Below are 20,137 nucleotides of genomic sequence, written 5' to 3' on the forward strand. Positions count from 1 at the left end.
AATAGATGAATGGATAAAGAAACTGTGGCACATATACACAATGGAATATTACTCAGTCATAAAGAAGAATAAAATTATGGCATTTGCAGGTAAATGGATGGAGCTGGAGAATGTCATGCTAAGGGAGATAAGCCAATCCCAAAAAACCAAAGGCCAAATGTTTTCTCTGATAAGTGGATGTTGATACATAACAGGGGAGCGGTGGGTAAGGGAAGAATGGAAATGAAGGGAGGGGAGGGGGCAGGGGGTAGGAAAGATTGTGGAATGAGACAAACATCATTAACCTATGTACGTGTATGATTACACAAATGGTGTGACTCTACATCGGGTACAACCAGAGAAATAAAACACTGAGCTCCATTTGTGTACAATGAATCAAAATGGAGTCTGCTGTCATGTATAACTAAATGCAACAAATAATACAAAAATAAAAATAAAAATAGGAAAGGAAAAAAAAAAGAATTCATTGTTTTCTGCTTTCATTTATGATTCACTCCTCATTTAAAAGAATAATGTTCAATCGCCATGTGTTTATGTGGTGTCTATAATTTTTATTCCTGTTGATTTCTAATTTCATTCTATTATGATCTTATAAGAGGCATAGGATTATACCAGTTTTTTTTCTAGTTGCTAAGACTTATGTTGTGACTTTGTGTATGGTATATTGTGGAAAGGTTCCATGAGCTGCTGAGAAAAAAGTGAATTTGGCTGTTTTGAGGTGATTTAGTAGATGCTTGTTAGGTCCATTTTCTTTGCAGTACTATTTAAATTGGAAATATTTTTATTGATTTTTATGTTGGATGAACTGATGGCAAAAGGGGCCCCTTACCACTGAACTACAATATCCAGCCCTTTTTATTTGTTATTTTGAGACAGAGGCATTTTGCTGAGGCCTCTGTTTTGCTGAGGCTGATCTTGTTTTTGTGATCCTTCTGCTTCAGCCTCCTGAGTCACTGGGATTATTGGTGTGTTCCTTTAGCGCCCAGCATGCCAGTCTTGTTTAAGGTGGTTTCCTGGACTTATTTATCTAACAAAATTAATGATAATTTAAAAAATTTCCAGTGTTTGTTTTAGTTAAATTTTTTAAATCATGTAATTTGTTATTTAGGTTTTATGGTCCATTCACACCCAAAAATGCTATTTTTATTATTCTCATATAGTTATTAGTTAAGTTTGTTAAAATTATTTTTCTCTAAATTGGATAATTTTTCTTTTGTGTTAAAACATTTTTAAAAATATTGTTGATGTGGATTTGCTGATGATTATTCTCATTTTTTGTTAGTGTAATATCTTTAATTTATCATCATTTAAAAATGCTTTTAGCATATACAGAACTTGTACAGAAGTTTTTAATATAAGGAACTTTCATGTAGCATTTACCTAGCTTCAGTATGGCTGATCTTGTTATCAAATCATGGCTATTCTTTTCCATCTGCTCCATATCATTATTACTAAATTTTTACTAATTTTTTAAATTCAATATCAGATTCAGAAATGTAACGTTTCATCCATTTGTATTTCAGGTGTATCTGTAGAAGATAAAGCCTTAAAAAACATAAGTATAAAATGTTATCCTATCTAAAATCTATTAATTCCTTAATATTACTCAATATACAGTGAATGCTCAGTTTTCCTCAGTTGCCGTGAATATACACACATGCTTTTGTACATATACACACACATATGCACATATGTAACTGATTTCTTATAATCAGGATCCTAGCAAGATATCTACATTATGCCTGGTTGTTGTTTTTTTGGTTTGTTTCTTTTTTCTTTTTGAGCCTCTTAATTTCTTTTTGTTGTTGTTGTTAAAGAAATAGTTTGTTCTATCTGTCTAGCATCTCACATCTGGTAATATGCTAATTTGTGTATCCATGGTTTTACTTAACATTTTTCTTTATCTGTATATTTCCTATAAATTATTAATTTATTTTTTGAAGTATTTTTATTTGTTGATGGACACAATGCCTTTATTTTATTCACTCATTTTTATGTGGTGCTGAGGATTGAACCCAGTGCCTCATACATGTTAGGCAAGCACTCTACCACGGAGCTACAACCCCAGCCCCTTCTATAAATTATTTACACCTGTCATCTTGAACAAATTCCACTTAGCATTCTGAGGTGAATACATAATAGGTGGTGTGAATACTCTATCAGAGATACATAATATCCAATTATATCTGTTTTGTGATGTTAATGATTATTGATGATCATCACCTAGATCTGTTATTTCCTTAGGAATTTACGTACATTTATATTTTTGCTGGGTATAAAATTCTAATGGGAAGATTCCTTTTTAAAAAATTCTTTGAAAAGCATTTCATTATGTGCTATGAAATGTTAGCAGTTTAGCTATTGCTCCTTTGAAAGTGACATTTGTTGGTTGATAGCGTTTGACTGATTTTAGGTTTTTTTTTTTAGTCTTTGGTTTTCAGCAGTTTTACTATGATATGACTAAGTGTTGATTTTTTTTTTCCCCCCTCTTCATTCTTTTGTGGTGCAGGGGATTGAACCTAGGACCTTGTGCATGCTCAGTGCTCTCTGCCATTGAGCCATATCTCCAACCCTCTAAATTTGTTTTTATTTATACTTCTAAGGTTTGTTGTGCTCCTTGGATCTGTGGTCTGGTAACTTTTGTCAGTTTTGGAATATTCTCCATCATTATTTCTTCCAATATTTTTTCTGACCTATTTTTTGTCTCTTTATTCATAAGTTAGACTCTCTTGTTTGATTAACATCTCTTTTGCCTCTTCTTTTGTCTTTGAGCTTTAATCTGGGATACATTCTTCTTGTCTTAGTTTAGGTCTTATTACAGTGTATCAAATATGCTATAAAATCCCATCCTTTGAGATATTAATTTTTGTTATTTTGTATTTCAGAATTTCAGTATGAGTTTTTTTTTTCCTAATTTGGCATGCATTCTTCTAGTCCTTTTAAATTATTTTCAGTTTTCTACTGAGATTCCTAATCTATTTTATGTATATTCTTGAATATAATTCATGTACTCAAAGTTTAAACTTCTTTCTTTACATTTGGAGTCCTGCTGATTTGTTTTTGCTGTTTTTTTATTTGTTTGTGTTGTCTTGTTTCCTTATGTGCTTAGTGGTTTTATGAATGTATATATGATGTCTATACAAAATCCAGCCTTGGAGTTTGAAAAGATGGTTTGTGATTCCCATTAGTGCTTGTCTAAACTTCTGATTCATTCTTACTTGAAAAGTATTACATTTTGGAGCTCAACTTTATGAAATGTGATTTCCCATACTTCCTACCATATTCTTTATAGAGTTTGTCTTCCTTGCCCATGAGAGTGTGGAAACTTTTTTTTCCACCTCTTAGCTTTTCAGCTACTTCTTCTAGATGCTCCTAATTATAAAGATGCCCCAGATTCCTGACTCACTTCTTTTCTTTTTTTTTCCTGGTGCTGGGGATGGAACCCAGGGCGCTGTGCTTGCAAGGCAAGCACTTTACCAACTGAGCTATCTCCCCAGCCCTCTGACTCACTTCTTGGGATCTTTTTTTCTTAGATTTTGACCTGCTGATTCATAACTTTAATTGTTTCTCTGTGCTTTTAAATCACCATTCCCCGCTTATATGAATTTGTAATTTGCCTCAGTAGGAAATTTTAGTATCATACTCACATTACTGTTATTTGAAATTTAAATGTTTTTTCTTGCTGTTAAACAACAATTGAGATACTGATATTTCTTTCTGTATGATTTTAGGTTATCAAGGTACTGCTTTTATAATATAGCATTATTTGAACAATACCAAAAAGTTTAAAAGAAAATAAAAAAATCATAATGCTGTTAGAGGCAGTTACTTTTACTATTTCTTTTTTATTTAGCTGTTTTGGGTTGGGGCTGAGTTTGGGAAGAATTTGGAAATGAGCTAAGTTTGAATATTCTGATTTTGTAGTGATTTAGTTATCGAAGTATAACTAGAGTTGGGGCCTTTATATGTTTGGTGCAAGAGCAGTGCAGATCTGGTTCGACAGGGTGGAAAATTGAACCTGTCAAATGAGAAGACAGAATGTTCCACTATTAAGGGTTGCACATGTTGAGAAGTACCAGGGTAATTATGGGAAAGGTAAAACTGTAACATTCATTGATTATTTATCTGTAGGATAATTTGTTTTTTTAACCATATTTAATGGATTTAATTGTTTTTTAAGCCTCAATACTGATGTGCAAAATAATAGTTAAATAAAACACCATTTTCTACTATGAAATACCTATATTTTAGACTTAATCACAAAATAAGTCCCAAAATTCAAGACCTCAGACTTTTGTATTTAGTTTTGTGCAAATGACTGCCATTAGTGTCTTGTTCTGTTAAATATGCATCACAGTTTTGAATAATAACAAAATCAAAATTGTTAAGTACATTGAGGAACTATTAAATACAAATGACTTATCACAGGAATTAGTTTACAGAGAGAGAGAGAATATAAGAAGCAACGCACTTCCTATTCAAATAACGATTGGTACTATGTAAGTTATTTTAGTTCTGTCCCAACCTTTTAAAGTAGATGTGTACAAAAGGCATATAGGCCAGAAATTCAGAATTGCATACTATTAATTTTTTTACATATAATTTGAAGTATCTTTTTGTTTCTGCATTTTTAATTGTATTTCAGTAACTGCTATGTTTTTGGTCACTAAATAAGAGATATTATAATATGGAAATTTGATTCAACAGAGCTACAATAGAAGAGGCATATTCCAGGTCAATGACAAAACTAGCAAAATCTGCAAGCAATTATTCACAACTTGGGTGAGTTAATTTCTTCCTCTTTTTAAGTGTTCACTTAAGCAAAGTTCTTAAGAACATTAAGTTTCTACTGAGGATCTAGTAGTGCAGAAATATAGTGATATATTGTGATATATTGTTATATATCATTTAACAATGGTAATACATTCTGAGAAATGCGTGTTAGGCAATTTTGCGTTGTGCAGACAGCATAGAGTACTTACACAAACTAAAACAGCTACAATATCATGAAGTGATATAAGTGTATGGGATTACTGATGTATATTGGGTATATCACTGAAATGTCAGTATATGTCTATGATTGTATTATGTACTTACTTAAAATGTCTCTTATGAGTATGTTCTTGACTTGCTAGAAAATAAAATAAAGTTGCTGACTCAGTTAACACAAAGACATTTGACACTTTTTTTCCTACGCAGTCATTCGGTAGCATAAGTTTGAGATGATAAATGTTACTACATGTAAAGTATTCTGGTTTTCTATAAGTTAAATTCTGTTGTAATATAACAGTGGTCTTTAAAACTCACTTAACATGAACTATCTTATTAGTAGATTAAAATCCATTAAGATATCTTCTATTATTTTAAATGCCATCATTAAATCTTTCTTTAAAAAAATTGTATTGAAGAAATATATTCCTTGAAATAAAAAATAATAATAATATATTTAAAATGAAAATGTACTCATAGGCATAATCACCTGAATCATAACAGCACAGGAAGGAATGATTAATTTTATATAATTATTTAAAAATTGAGGAAAGGTTGTATTTTAACTAAGATGTTGAAATAGTCTAACAAGATTTTTTCAGTGATTATCAGTAAAAGATTCTTCCATTGCTGCAGTTCTGATAAATCTGCGAATCTCCTAAAATTTCATGCACACTTATGTATAGGTATTATTTTATATTTTCATTTAAGAAGGGTCTATATAAATGATCAGATTCACAAATAATTCTGTGATTAAAAATGATTAAGAATGAGTATTTTATTTAAGTATTCTGGAGTATGGTTGAATGAATTTGAACAAAAGGCTTTCTGCTTTGTGTTTCCGGCAAAGTAGTTTGAATCTCTGTTCACTCTCAGTGTAGTGGCACTGTTCATTTGGTAAGGGGTTACAGTGTACATAGCTAAGATGGACCTCCCGCAGTCCTGTGCAGAGTGGCTGAGAAGTCTGGTAAACTGCAGCCTTTTTCACCTCAAAAAATAGAGACTGGTGGTTGTAACTATTTTTTATTTGATTTTTTTTCTTCCTTTTTGTCCTCATTCTTCCATCCTTCTCCTTCCTTTGCTTTGACTTCTTTCTTCCTTTTTTTCCATTTCTCTTCTCACTTTTTCCTCCCCAGGACTGGGAATTGAACTCAGTGAGTACTGAGCAGATTTCAAGCCCTTTTTATTTATTTTGAGACAATCTCATTATGTTGCCCATCCTGGCTTGAAAACTTGTAATCCTCCTGCCTTTTCTTCCCCAATACTTGGGGCTACGGGCTACACAGGCCTTCTCACTTTTCTGACACTGTGCTATTTGTAGAGGCTGCATGCTGATAAATTTCTCCTAAGACATAATTTTTTCTTTACTAACTACAGTAGAGGGCCAAAAAGAAACTGGAATAACAAAAGATAGCTTTAGCTAGTGGACCTTAGCTTTATAATAGAAAATACCATCCTAGCCCAGAGGCTAGGGCGGCTGAGGCAGGAAGATCATGAGTTCAAAGCCAGCCTCAGCAACTTAGTAAGACCATGAGCAACTTTAGTGATACCCTGTCTCAAAGTAAAAAATAAGGGTTGGGGATGTGACTTAGTGGTTAAGCACCCCTGAAATCCCCAGTAACTGCCCTCCACCAAAAAAGAAAAACTACCCTGTTTTTAGTTTTTAGGTGAGTGGTGGAAGAAACAAGATTGACTTCAGCTGTTAACTGACAAAAAAGTTAGTGACATTTGTCTTTGGAATGTGTGCTTTTCATAAATTATAAGTTAGTTGTTTTCTTGTGTGTGCTAGTGTCATCCCTCAATATCATAAAGATTTAAATATTGATGTTTCTGTTGTTTTTGCCTCTTTGGTAAGAAGTCAAATTTTGTCTCTGTGTTTGGTTGCATTTCAACATTTTGAATTCTAAATTTTATTTGCTAGTGCTTCTTAATGTACAAAGTGGTGTGCATTACTTGACCAGAAAAAAGTTGTGTATATCAAACTTATAACTATTTAATACTGCTTGAAATTCCTTAAAAAACCTGTTTTTCAGGACTCTTATGCTTAATCCCTTTCAGTGTAAAGAATCCTTTGGTAAAATTAAGGGACACTTTGGTTTACTTGCTTTGTGAAACCTAGACTAGTGTGTATCAGGTTTACATAAAGTAAAAGTTCAGGTTTGTGCTTTAGTGAGTAGATACTTTTCAGGTTCCTTTTTCCCTTGAAATTTTCTATCTAACCACTTACCAGAATTAGTGCTGATTAGATTTTAAGGTAAAATGATTTCTAATCTGAACAATTTATTTTAAAGATTTTAATTAACCTCTCCAAACTTCTTAATTATTGTATGCAATGATTGTTGTGAGTTAACTTTTCTGCAAATTACAAAATGTAGTATTTGGCACAGAGTACACATTAGAATAAGAAGTGCATTGTCTGCCTTCTTACTGTGGTGATCATTATTATTTGTTTTTTGTAGAGACTAAAGCAAGTATGTGAGCAAAGCCTAAATTATCTTTAGATCATTCATTCTCCACTGATGAAATTGATTTAAACTAACCATTGACATCTGAAGTACTACCCAAGCTATGACAATGTAGCAGTTTTGGGACATACTTGAGTCTGCTGAATGTTTTAGATCCTTAATATTGGAAAATATGCCTCGAATTCTATACTCTGTAATAGAAAGCAGATTCTATTAATGTATTTTTGAAGTATACAGATAGGTAAAATTATAATGACCAAAGTTTTCAGATAACTGGTCTGAAAAATTCTTATACAAAAAAAAATCCCATATAAAAATTTGACTTTTCTAGGTTTAAACTCAAAGACTATTACTGTATGTTTTAAAATTTTTTTCTGGCTTTGCTGGGAATTGAACCTTGGTCTTCACACATGCTAGCAAATGCTTCACTGCCGAGCTATGTTCCCACACCCAGAGAAACTTTATATTTTGATGAAGCATCTTCAATAGTTTTAGACTGAAGTCTGAGAGTAGAATTGATTTTTTTTTTTTTTTTTTTTTTCCGGTACTGGGGATTGAACTCAGGGCCTTGTGCTTGCGAGGCAAGCACTCTACCAGCTGAGCTATTCCCCCAGCCCTAGAATTGATTTTTAACAACAGTGATTGAAAGACTTCTGGTACAAGTCTAAATAACCAAATCAACTTAGAAAATAATATGAACATAATGAAATAAGGGGGGAATGTAAAGACCCGTGGCCTGAAAATCATCCATTTCTGTTTACCTGTGACCCCAAAATATTTCCAATAATTACCAAGGATTAAAAAATCAAGAACAGTTTGTCAGTCATATCATCGTTATTTATATTATCTTTTTGCCGAATATAGCATTAGTGTTTCCATTGGCTCCATCTTAGAATCTTCGTCCTTTTAGTAAATTATTCCCATGCTTTTCCTTTTCCTTAGAACATTTGCACCAGTGTGGGATGTGTTCAAAACATCTACAGAGAAATTAGCAAATTGTCATTTGGATCTTGTTAGAAAATTACAGGAATTAATAAAAGAAGTTCAGAAGTATGGAGAAGAGCAAGTAAAATCTCATAAGAAGGTATCTTTTTTTCTTATTAAAGGATTGCTTGGTCAGATATTGAATGCTTTATAGCCCAGTCATTTTGATGAATCATTTATACCAAACAGACTAAAGAAGAAGTTGCAGGAACTCTGGAAGCTGTCCAAACCATTCAGAACATAACTCAGGCTCTCCAGAAATCCAAGGAAAATTATAATGCCAAGTGTGTAGAACAGGAGCGTCTGAAAAAGGAAGGAGCTACACAAAGAGAAATAGAAAAGGTAATTACTATAAAGATAATACTTGTATGGTTTCAGAGTACTGTGACATACAAGACTACATCTAATCTTCAGGCATTCAAGAGTGATCTCCTTTTAAAGATAAACACACCACATCTTATAGAGTTTGTAATTTGTAGAAGTAAATTTGTTACATCTGTTGTCTATGATAAATAGATTGACATACAAAAAAGAGAATGATTTTTTTTATTTTGCTGATAAATTTGCAAGGTATTTTTATTTGCTTTTACTCTTTATTTGGATGCTAGGAATTTAAACCCAGGGCCTGGGCTCATGGTAGGCAAGTGGTCTACCACTGAGCTGTGCCCCTAGCCCTTGCAGAAAATTTTTATAGTAAGATAATTGATGAAATATTGCTTGGTATGAAATTTAATAGGTAAAAAAGATTTTTTATATATAATATTTTGGTTTATTTAGAAAAATTTAGATACTTGAGGATTATCTTTAAATATAGGTTATGAGTGATTCATTGTTGATTTTGAGCACATTTATGTACCATTATGATAAAACACAACCCTTTCCCTCATTCATGTTTTTAAAATTTTTTTCTCTTTTTCTTTTTCTTTTCTTTTTTTTTTTTTTTGTGGTGCTAGGGATCAAACCCAGGGTCTTGTGTTTGCAAGGCAAGCACTCTACCAACTGATCTATCTCCCCAGCCCTTCTCTTTTTAAATAGTTTAACCATTCACTTATTTGATGTAGCATATTTCACTTAGTGATAAATCATAGTGAGTGATAATTTTGAAAACTTTGTGAAATATTTGAAATATCCAGTAAAAAAGGAAAACCAAATTATACCTGTAGTACAATTATGACTATAGAAGTGTATATGCATGGACACTAACTGGAAGAAAAAAATCAAAACAGTTGATAGAATTTGGAATAGTATATTTCCTTTAATGTTAGTATAATAAATGAAATTTGGGAGGGGAGAAATAAAGCCACAGTAAGCTAATGATTTGAAAACCCTGTGTTCCAGATACAGTGATTTTGAATAAAATAGAAAAAGAGAAAGCACAATAACAGTGTCTCAGATGAAGAATATTATCTCTGTGGACCAGAAATCCAAAGTGGCGTATAAATATTGATTATGTAAACTTGTTGAATTTGAAGTCCTAAGTTAGGCAGTGAACTATTCCTGTGTGATAAAGGAAACCAAATGTTCCCTTATTGAAATGAGAACTTGGCTTGGGGCTTGAAGCTATAGGTGGGGTGGGGGGGGGAGAAGATTGATTAGGGCTAAAACCTTGTGGGAGGTAGTGGGTAGAGACTTGAGGCATAGACACTAATCCTGATCTGAAATCAAGCCAGTGAACCAATTCATGACTGTTTTGGCCATTATCACCAAAATTCTCATAAAGAAATAATTAAAAACTACCTTTATAAGACTGATACTAATTTGGATCTTTGGAGGATTGGCAGGAGATAACCTAAAAATTTCTAGATGGGGATGGGCGAGTGTAAAGGATAAAGCATAACACAATTCAACATTCTATTCTGTGTAGCTGTTCAACAGTTCTGATGGAGGGCAAGAGAGAGAAGAGCAGAAAACAAAACTTCCCATTTGGAATGAGTGAGCATCAAAATCTAGAGTACATCTAAAAAATTCTCATAGACAACCAGTGAATTTAGTCATTGGAATAAAAAACTCACCACAGGTGAAATTTAAATTTATAAAACATGAGAAAAATGTTTATGTTAAAACAGGTGAAGAAATTTTATGTGTGGCAAAGATTATGCAAAGAAATATAAACATACATTAAAGTAGATTAAGGAATTAAAAGGCATAATGAATCAGTCTAGATAGAAAAAACAGCTAATTAAAAAACTTGGAAATGAAAAATATAGATACTTAAAGTTTTAAAAAGCAAGTTTGGAAGATAGTACAGGTTGAATATCACTTATCTAAAATGTTGGGACTAGAAGTGTTTTGGATTTTTTCAGATTTTGGAACACAGACACACACACACATATATATATATGTATATATATATAAAATGACATTTTATATGATATATCTATACTCAATATATTTTAGGAATAGGACATTAAGTCAAAACATAAAATTAGTTTATTTTATATATAGCTTTATTCATTTAACTGAAGGTAATTACATTATTTTTGAAAATTTTTACATAAAGTCTTGTGTAGAATTTTGCATTTGTGTTATCATTTCATGGCCCCAAAGGTTTGGATTTTGGGGTTAAGGATGACTTTCAACCTGTGCTAAGAGACCTCATCTTGAGTATAGTGCAGCAAAATAAAGTTACCAACTTTCATTTACTATGAATTTCAGAAGGAAAAAAATGGAGGGGAATGGTGGGCAAGTAATATTTTGAGGAATTAATAGCTAAGAATTTTTCAGAAATGAAGAAATTCAAGAATTCTCAAGTTGGAAACATTATTGTAGAAATTAAGTAGGTTAAATAAATTCACCAGAGGAAAAGAGAATATTAAAAATTAGGCATTTTAAAAAACACATCTTAAATCAAAATGCATCTAATTTGATGACTCATATCATATTGGTAGTTGATAATATATGTATAGTTATCATTGATAATGTGGCATTTATGATATAAGTTTCATTGCTTGGGCAAACTTGGTTGCATAATTGTACAGAGTAGCAGTTTGATAGCATATTTAACAGATCATTTAAAGACCATTTAAGGAAGAAATAGTTTTGATGGTAACTTGAAAATCTTTTGTTACCACCAAGTGCTTAGAAGAAAATCTGGATATAATATTGGAGCACTTTAAATAATGGTGTGTCATTAATGCTCTTGATGACATTGAGGATATTATTATGTTTGAAAAAATAGACCTTATTGGTCTCTAAATTAGAAAGTAATTGAAAAGGGTCAGAATCTGAATATGAGTATAATTTAGGAGTACTATCTATTCATTTTGTTTTCCTTTTTTTTTTAATCATTTAAGAGTGGTGTCACTGGTAATTTAAAATAAAAATGATTCACTAAATCTAAAAGAGCTCTTTCAACAAATGCAAAGTAAAAATTCTAAATCATAAGAAAGCACTGTTTCATAGCTTAGTTGACAACATCTTTTTATTTTAGTGCTATGCAAGATAATGGTGTGCCTTACAATTAATTATACCAGATTTAGTAGTAGTCAAGTATGTCGTTAAGTATAACTACTAAAAGAATTACCAGTGTAATTTAAATTTTCTACATCAGCAAAAGAGGAAGGTATTTTAAATTTATATTAATTTAAAAGAAAGCAAGAAATGAGAGAAAAACTGGTAAAACTCAGTAAGTTGAAAAAAAGAAATCCAAACATATCAATAATCACAATATATAAGAATGGATTAGACTTCTCTAATAATAGATTATTAAATTGAAATATTTGGTAATAGAGTGTTTAATATAATGGGACATCACATGGTAGTTCATATAAATGAACTAAATGGGGTAGAATAATAGCTCAGAGATTTAAAATATTATTGCAAAAACAGTTGGAGGAAGAACAACAAATGGAATCTTTATTCTAGGTGATTGGTTCTTGGGGTCTCCTACACTAAAGGAATTAGCTAGAATGACATATATACCTGAATAAATCTAAAAAGCATAATATTGAATAAGAAAAAGTTTCAGCAGAATATATAGAATTTTATGTCTTTTACGTAACCTTTAATTCTCTGAAAAACATACTGTATATCTATATATAAGTAAATACTTATTAGGGACCTTAGGGAAATAGTAAACACTAAGCAAATGATGGAAATTACCATTGAGAAAGGAGGGAGGGAAATGGACCTGTGAAGAAAATGGGACTTTTATTGTCTATATGATATTTAATTAAAAAAAAAAAAAAAGGATAGGAGCAAATATGAGGCAGAGTACAATTCAAAGTAAAATAATTACTTTAAAAATGCAAGCTATAGGAGCAATTTACTTATAGTACATATGTAATTATTGGCATACAATTTACTTATAGTACATATGTAACTATTGGTAACAATTCATTAATGAAGATGTCTGTAGTCTAAATTAGTTGAAATTTTCCAGAGGGCAAAGATGCTGCTGGGTTAAATACTGCCATCTATTCTTTTTTTTGTGAAACTCAGTGGACTTAACATATCACCTACTGTGAAGTGACCATTTGAAAAGTATATGGGGGGGCTGGGGAGATAGCTCAGTCGGTAGAGTGCTTGCCTTGTAAGCACAAAGGCCCTGGGTTTGATCCCCAGCACCCCCCCCCAAAAAAAAAAAAAAAAAAAAGTATATGGTAAAGAAATTATACTTAAGTGATTCTAAGTCTTTTGATACAAAGATGAAAAAGTTTAATATAAGGTGATGACTTAGGTGAAATAAAATAATTTATTTTCTTTCTACATACTGAGCAACACCATAGCATATGGTTGCATCCAAGGGTTATGAGTTGGTGGCTAAAATCTAGCCAGTGCTTCACTTGCTTTTAGTGATGGACAGCTCAGAGGAATGAATGCTTTTTTTGTAATTGGTCTGCTCAGAGGTGGCATCTTTGCTTATAATGCTAGATATATTAGTCATTCTGATTTATTATATGTTCTGATATAGGTGTAAGTAAATATTTTTGGCCTATAGTACACTTTATTAACATGATGTATTTTTAAATACATAGATCTTTGAACTATTTTTTCTTTGCATAAATATTATGGCTGTTACCACATAGTTTGCTTTTATCCTCATTCACACAACCTTATTTTTATAAAAAAACCATTTAGTAGGCATGCATATTTGTGGACTGTGACCAAGAACTTATATGCATATATTTGTTTCACAGAATTTTACTATAAAATTAATAGGCACTTAAACAGAGACATTTTTGATAGTATAGCAGTAAATTTATAATGTTAAGGAAATGAATAAAATGGAGGTTTTATTGCCCATAGATAATTAGAGCAAATCTGTTACTTATGAGAAGAAACATAGCTATTGCTTTTAAGCATGGCTTCCTCATTTAAGAACAGATGTTTCAGGGCTGGGGGGTGTAACTCAGTCATAGAGCACTTGCCTACCATGTATAACATCCTGGGTTCAATCTTTACCAAAAAATAAAACCAAAAAAACCAACTCCCAAAGTCCAACTTCCCTTTTAATAATGACTTTACAAAAGTGGTTATGTTTGTTACTACCAGGGCATGCAGTTTTTGTAGTTCTACTGTAAAAATTTATAGTAGTATTAAGGATATATGCTATTTTAGAAGTTGTTTTGACTTACTCATTCAGTATTATTACTATGTAACTGTTTCCTATGAAAGATGGTTTTTGCTTTCAAAAATATAATAATTACAATTATATTCTAAAATTGCATCTGTATCCTTTTACATGATAGTTTTCTATAAATTTAGTTTTGTCATTCTTAAAACATCTTGGACATCAACAAAGTATTTTGTAAATACTATTCTTTTATCACTAAGTGCCTTTTTTGTTCCAAGATGCTTCTTTAAAGTTCGTATGTAACTTTTAAGATTTTGACATACTGGGCTTACCTTTGAAGAGCTAAATGTAATATAAAAAATGTTAAACCTTAAAAACAGTGACTTCTTTCTTCATGCTTCCAAATAAGAGAAATGAAATTTTAGTTTCCTGATATCAGAGGGTATGTTGAGTTCAAAAGACTTCTCTCTTTACAGTTTTGAGTTAGATTCAGCTCTTAACCTTTGAGATAAAGATGATTATGCTCAGAATTAGCGAATGTTTGTATGCCGAATTGAATGATTAACCAAGATTTGTGATAGAAGGGAATACTGTTGGAGGAAAAAAATGAAAATTTTCTGGTGTAAAAATTTTAAATTAATATTTTTATGCATTTTAACTCAGTATAGACTTGAGTAGCAAACATCTTTAGAATTCTAGATACTTTTTGAGTATAGGAAAGAAAATGATGCTTTGGAGTCTTCCTTTCATGTCTTAAATTCCTATGTAATGTGATAAGTAATATGAAATAATTATTTATATTGTAGAAATGAAGGTCTTCTATAAGGAGTAATATTCCTCCAGGCAGTCATCTTTATTTCTATTAGATTATGCATTCCTGTCTTTGAGAAACCATCATTGTATTGAGTGTTTTAACACAGCAAATATGTTTACGTGGAAATTGATCATTATAGAAAATATAAATTTTTCTGATAATTCATACAATAAAAGTTTATTTTAGCTATAAGTTTAGACTAAATTCTTGCCTTTTAAAATGATTTATTTAGATATTTTCTGGCTTACTATTGAATTATGAGGTGATAATTTGCATTTAATAATAAATAATTGTTTTGGTTCCTAGCCTGTTATCATGCTAGATGCCATGAATATTATTATAGGCTAAATCTCTGTTATCCTTTTCCTGCTTCAAGAAATGTCCTATGTGTTAGAGAGCCAGGATATATTATTAAGTAGTGTAGAATAAGAGGTTAGTGAGGAGACAGTATCTTATTTTGTTTAAAACCCATAAAAAGAAAATCTGTAAAAAGGAAAGATGATAATAAGAAAGATTCCTTGAAATAAGTTACTTTAAAAAGTTTTGACAGGGTCCTTGTTAATTTTTAATATTTTTCATTTTTATGAATTTCCTTTAAATTGCAGATATCTCTAGGAGTGATCACATCTTTATCAAGAGGTGGTAGTTATTAAGCAGTAATTTAATATACAGCAAAAAAAAAATTGGTGTCAGGATGACGAACAAATGTAAAAGGGACTTATCAGTGAGGCTGTATCACTTTTGCTAGGCTGGGTCACTGAAAATCCATTTCATGACTGTGGGTTGTTGATTGCTTATGTACAAACTGAAAATTAGGTAGTTGGAAGAACATATTAAAGTCCATTTGCAAAAGAAGAATTCAAAAGGAGACCTATATAACCATGCCATTAGAATTGTTTCTGAAATAAATTCTAGCAAACACCGTTATCTGGGTTCCCTGGGAGGGTACATAGTAAATTCTAAATAGCCATTTTATCTAACTGTTGTGTTTGAACAGGATCAGGATATTAGAGATAATATAGTAACAGTGGTATAAAATAATGTCAAATGGCCAGACAACGGGAAAATTATATATATATATATTTCTTTATAATATATGTAGAAACAAAGTAGAAAATTGTTACAGGTTTTAGTCACTTTCTCTAGGGACAGACAATGCAGTACAAGTCATATAAATCTTTATATAACAGGAAAACTTAATGTGTATTCTTGATGACATTTTTTGTTAGAAGCCATAAAAATAGAGGAGACCATTTATTTTTATAAATTCGACTCTATGCCAAGCTCTATCATAAGCATTTTATTCACTTACATTTCATCACTACCTTATATTTTAAAAATAGGTGATATTTTTCCTGTTTTAGGAACAAGAAAACTATGTAAAGCTCAAAGACATGATCAAATGGGTAGTTAGTGGTGGAGCCAAAATTCGAATTTAGTTCTTCTGGCTCCGAGAGCAATTTTATTTACACTGCATGGTAAAGTGATATCCTATATTCTTTATGAAGGTAGGAAACCATTTAACATGAATGCTTAATATAATATATAGTAAGACAGTACAAAGTTGCTATTTGAGAGTAGAACCCCATGTATCTGAGTCAAACCTCAGGGTAAACCCCATTTTTTATTTCTAACTCTTGTTCCTAGACTCCTGGTCACAGCTGGGGAAAATTACATTATTGGTTATGCACTGGCTGTACACAGATTTCGTTTCTAGCTTTTCTCTTTACCATTACATTGAATCATCTAGTTGTACTACCTGTTGTGTCCTCTACACCATAGTTTGAAATTTTTTTTTTCATTCTCATTTAGCTCCCAAGCCTTACCCTGCTGTTTCTCACTCATTGCAGATCATCTGTTACCTCATCAAGAAAAGGATGATCTTTGTATCTTGGAATTCTATAACTTGTCTATCTTTGATCTTTTTTTGAACTCTTATTTATTCCAGTCACTCACCCCAATCTTCCTATGTCCAAATTGATCAGTCATTTGAGAATAGTAAAGTTTCTTGATAGCTATGTGTATGCCTCACTCTATAGGATGCCAGAAATTCCCCTGAATGTCTGCTTTCTCAGGATATATCTTGGCTTCTGGGACTTTATTACTCTCTACCAATTTTTAACTGTTTATATGTAGGCTTTCTTTCTTTTATGGAGTACTCGTGAAAAATATATCCTATATAACTTACTGTGGTATTCCTCACTTCCTAATATGTTGCATATTTTTAATTGAATAAATAACTGATAAAACTGTATCTGTAATATTGCAGTAACTTTTTTTTTAAAGATAGAAATCTTGAAAAAATAGGCAAAGATTAAAAACAACTTCATAGATTTGCTGGAGCATAATGAAAACTGAGACACATAAAAAAAAACCCCAGTCTTCTTAGCTTTTGAGCTAGGTTTTATAGACTTTAATCAGACATTAAATGGAATATACGTATGTTGTAGGGGAGAAAGGAAGACTCACTGGTATTGAAAGTAGTGTCAGGCAACATTCTGATGGTATTGTAATGTTTTTGTACATCCTTATAGAAAGTTTCTTTCTTTGACTAGTAACACTCTACCATTATAATATGGGGTTATACGGTCTTATTCTGTTATAAAATGAGAGTATTTTAATTTTTTAAAGTATATTTCATCAGACACATAGGAGAGTGCGTCAGTGTTTAATTCCTGAGTTATTCTATGACCACAACAAAAACAGAATGATTAAGGCAGGCTTGACCACAGGTAGGAAAATTAGCTATTTGTCCTTTGGAACTTTAAAATATATTTTAATTTGTTATTTCAAATTAACATATTAGGAAAGAAAAATGATCAACAATTAAAAATATTTTTGTTTTGTTACAGGCAGCTGTTAAATCTAAGAAAGCTACAGATACTTATAAACTCTATGTGGAAAAATATGCATTAGCAAAAGCTGATTTTGAACAGAAAATGACAGAAACAGCCCAGGTTGGTATTTTTAAGGCTTTAAATTGAAAACAGGATACTTGGTATTTGTGTGTACTAATTAATAGAATTTTTCTGCCATATAATTTCTTAGTACTAGAAATTTTAAAATGTGTAGGGTTCTGATAATAGTATTTTAAAAATTTGCATCATGTTTGGAAAATGAGATGGAGAACCAAGATGTAATACTGATAATGTCATAAAATTATTCAGATAGTTCAGAAGAGGCCGTTTAAAGATAATTGGGAAAAATAAAGGTATTGGTAGATGATGAAGACAATGACTTGTATGTGGATTTTAAGATTTACTTAAGAATAAAACTGGAAAGACTCAGTATTGAGGATATAGCAGGAAGCAAAATATTGAAAAAGTCCTCTTCTATAGAATTTATATTTTAGTGGAGGAAAAAGACAATAAAATGTCTGTCTTCCATAATCTTGAGATAAATCATATTCAGTTTAGTGTTCTTGGAGCCGTAAAGGCCAAGTTTAAGGTGGGTGCCTTTTATGAGTCCTACCTAACATTTCTACTTCCAATCTTGTCTTTTTGTTTTATTTTCTTCATTATTACCTATCACCATCTAAGATACCATGAATTTCACTTCTGTCAGTCAGGTCAGATTAGGTATGCTAAGATGACAGAGAAACCCACAAATCCCAGTAGTTTACAATATCAGGGGTTTATTTCTTTATCATGTAACATGTTCATCATGGTGGATTGTAGCTCTGATACTGAGGCTAGTAGTTAGAACCTCTTTGCAGAATGGTTTAGTCATATCTGAGGACTACAAACAGAGAAGCACACTGGCTTGGTTTTTTTTTCAGCATCATTTGCGACTGAACCCAGCGATGCTCTGCCACTGAGCTATGTCCCAAGCACTTGTTATTTTTATTTTGAAATAGGATCTTAAGTTAATGAGGCTGACCTCAGTCTTGCAGTTCTCCTGCATCAGCCTCCCATGTCTCTGGGATTATAGGCACATACCACCTTGCCTGGCTGTTTTGTATTGTCTGTGCCCCCACTAAAATGTAAGTTTTCTAAGAGCAGGAATTGACTTATTTTTTATATTGTTATATCCTCAATATTTAAAATAGTTCCCAACTCATGGTAGGTATTCATTAAGTATGAAAGGACTTTGTAAATCTGTTATTTTGAACTCTAATTCTTTGTCTTCTAAGTAGAAGTGCATGACTCACATCTCAGAAACCAAAAGACTTGCATGTAGGCATCCCTCTTTACCATTTTGTGGGCACTGTCCTAAATGTTGGATGTATGCACTGTATAAATAACTCTTTGCTTTAGATGAAGTTTCTAGTATACAGGATGGAGGCAAATGTTAAATACGAATTTAAGATGATAAATAATTGTGAATGTTACAAGTGAAAGACTAGGCTTCCATGAGATTGAATAATAGAAATGCCCTAATTTTGGGAGGGGTGGGGGGAAGGGGAAAAAAAAATAACAGAATGAATCAAACAACATTACTGTATGTGGATTTATGATTACACAAATGGTATGCCTTTGCGCCATGTACAAACAGAGAGGCAACATGTATCCCATTTGTTTACAATAAAATAAAAAAAAAAATAAATTAAAAAAAAAAATTCAAAAAAAAAAAAAAAAAAAGAAATGCCCTAATTTGGGTTAGAAAGTCAGGAAAAACCTTTTTGGAGAAGTGACATTTAAAATAGACTTGAGGAAAGAGTAGGAGACTAATATTTCAAGAGTGTTTCAGGCTTTGGGACCATGTATACGAGGGCCCATGGGTAAAGAAATAATGTGTTCTAGAAAGTAAAAAATTCATACTAAATCTGAGGAGATGATGGAGAGAAATGAGGTTGAAGACTGGATTGTAGTTAGGGTTTAAATTTTCTTATAAGAGCCCCTGGAAACCTCCTAAGGGTTTTAGGAGAGAATGTGATATACATGTATGTGTGTATTTTATGGGGAGGTACTGGGGATTGAACTTAAGGGCACTCCATCACTGAGCCACATCCTCAGCCCTGTTTTGTATTTTATTCAGAGACAGTGTCTCACTGAGTTGCTTAGCACCGTGCTGTTGCTGAGACTGGCTTTGAACTCATGAGACTCCTACCTTAGCCACCTGAGCCACTATCTGATCTATATTTTAAAAGATAATTCCGTCAGTTTTGTGAGAATTGTAGTACCACCAAAGGAGAATTAGGAGTCCAGTGCAGAAGGCAGTATATATAATATGTGAGAAGGATGATGATTAGAGTAGTGGTCTTGGAGGAGAAGAGAAGTGAATATCTTGAAAGCGGCAGGGCTGGGGTAAGTAGAGAAATTTAGAGGAAGATAAGATCACTTTCAAATTTTGGCTTGCAAGTCTCTGTGGATAGAGAGGATTAGGAAAGACTATATGAAGTACTGTTAGTTTGATGGTGGAGAGATCAGA

At 31.9% G+C, this 20,137-nt stretch overlaps 1 protein-coding gene across 1 annotated transcript in view; it reads left to right on the forward strand.

The window, feature by feature from the left end:
• FCHO2 (FCH and mu domain containing endocytic adaptor 2) overlaps positions 1-20,137 on the forward strand; it is a 142,560-nt gene that overhangs the window by 30,311 nt on the left and 92,112 nt on the right. Inside the window, exons 3-6 of the mRNA XM_079146111.1 lie at positions 4,708-4,782; positions 8,397-8,538; positions 8,628-8,780; positions 17,620-17,724. Coding sequence (XP_079002237.1) covers positions 4,708-4,782; positions 8,397-8,538; positions 8,628-8,780; positions 17,620-17,724 — 475 coding nt within the window. The remainder of the gene's footprint in view (positions 1-4,707; positions 4,783-8,396; positions 8,539-8,627; positions 8,781-17,619; positions 17,725-20,137) is intronic.

Source organism: Sciurus vulgaris (assembly GCF_902686455.1).
Source record: "Sciurus vulgaris genome assembly, chromosome: 6".
Classification (NCBI taxonomy): Eukaryota; Metazoa; Chordata; class Mammalia; order Rodentia; family Sciuridae; genus Sciurus; species Sciurus vulgaris.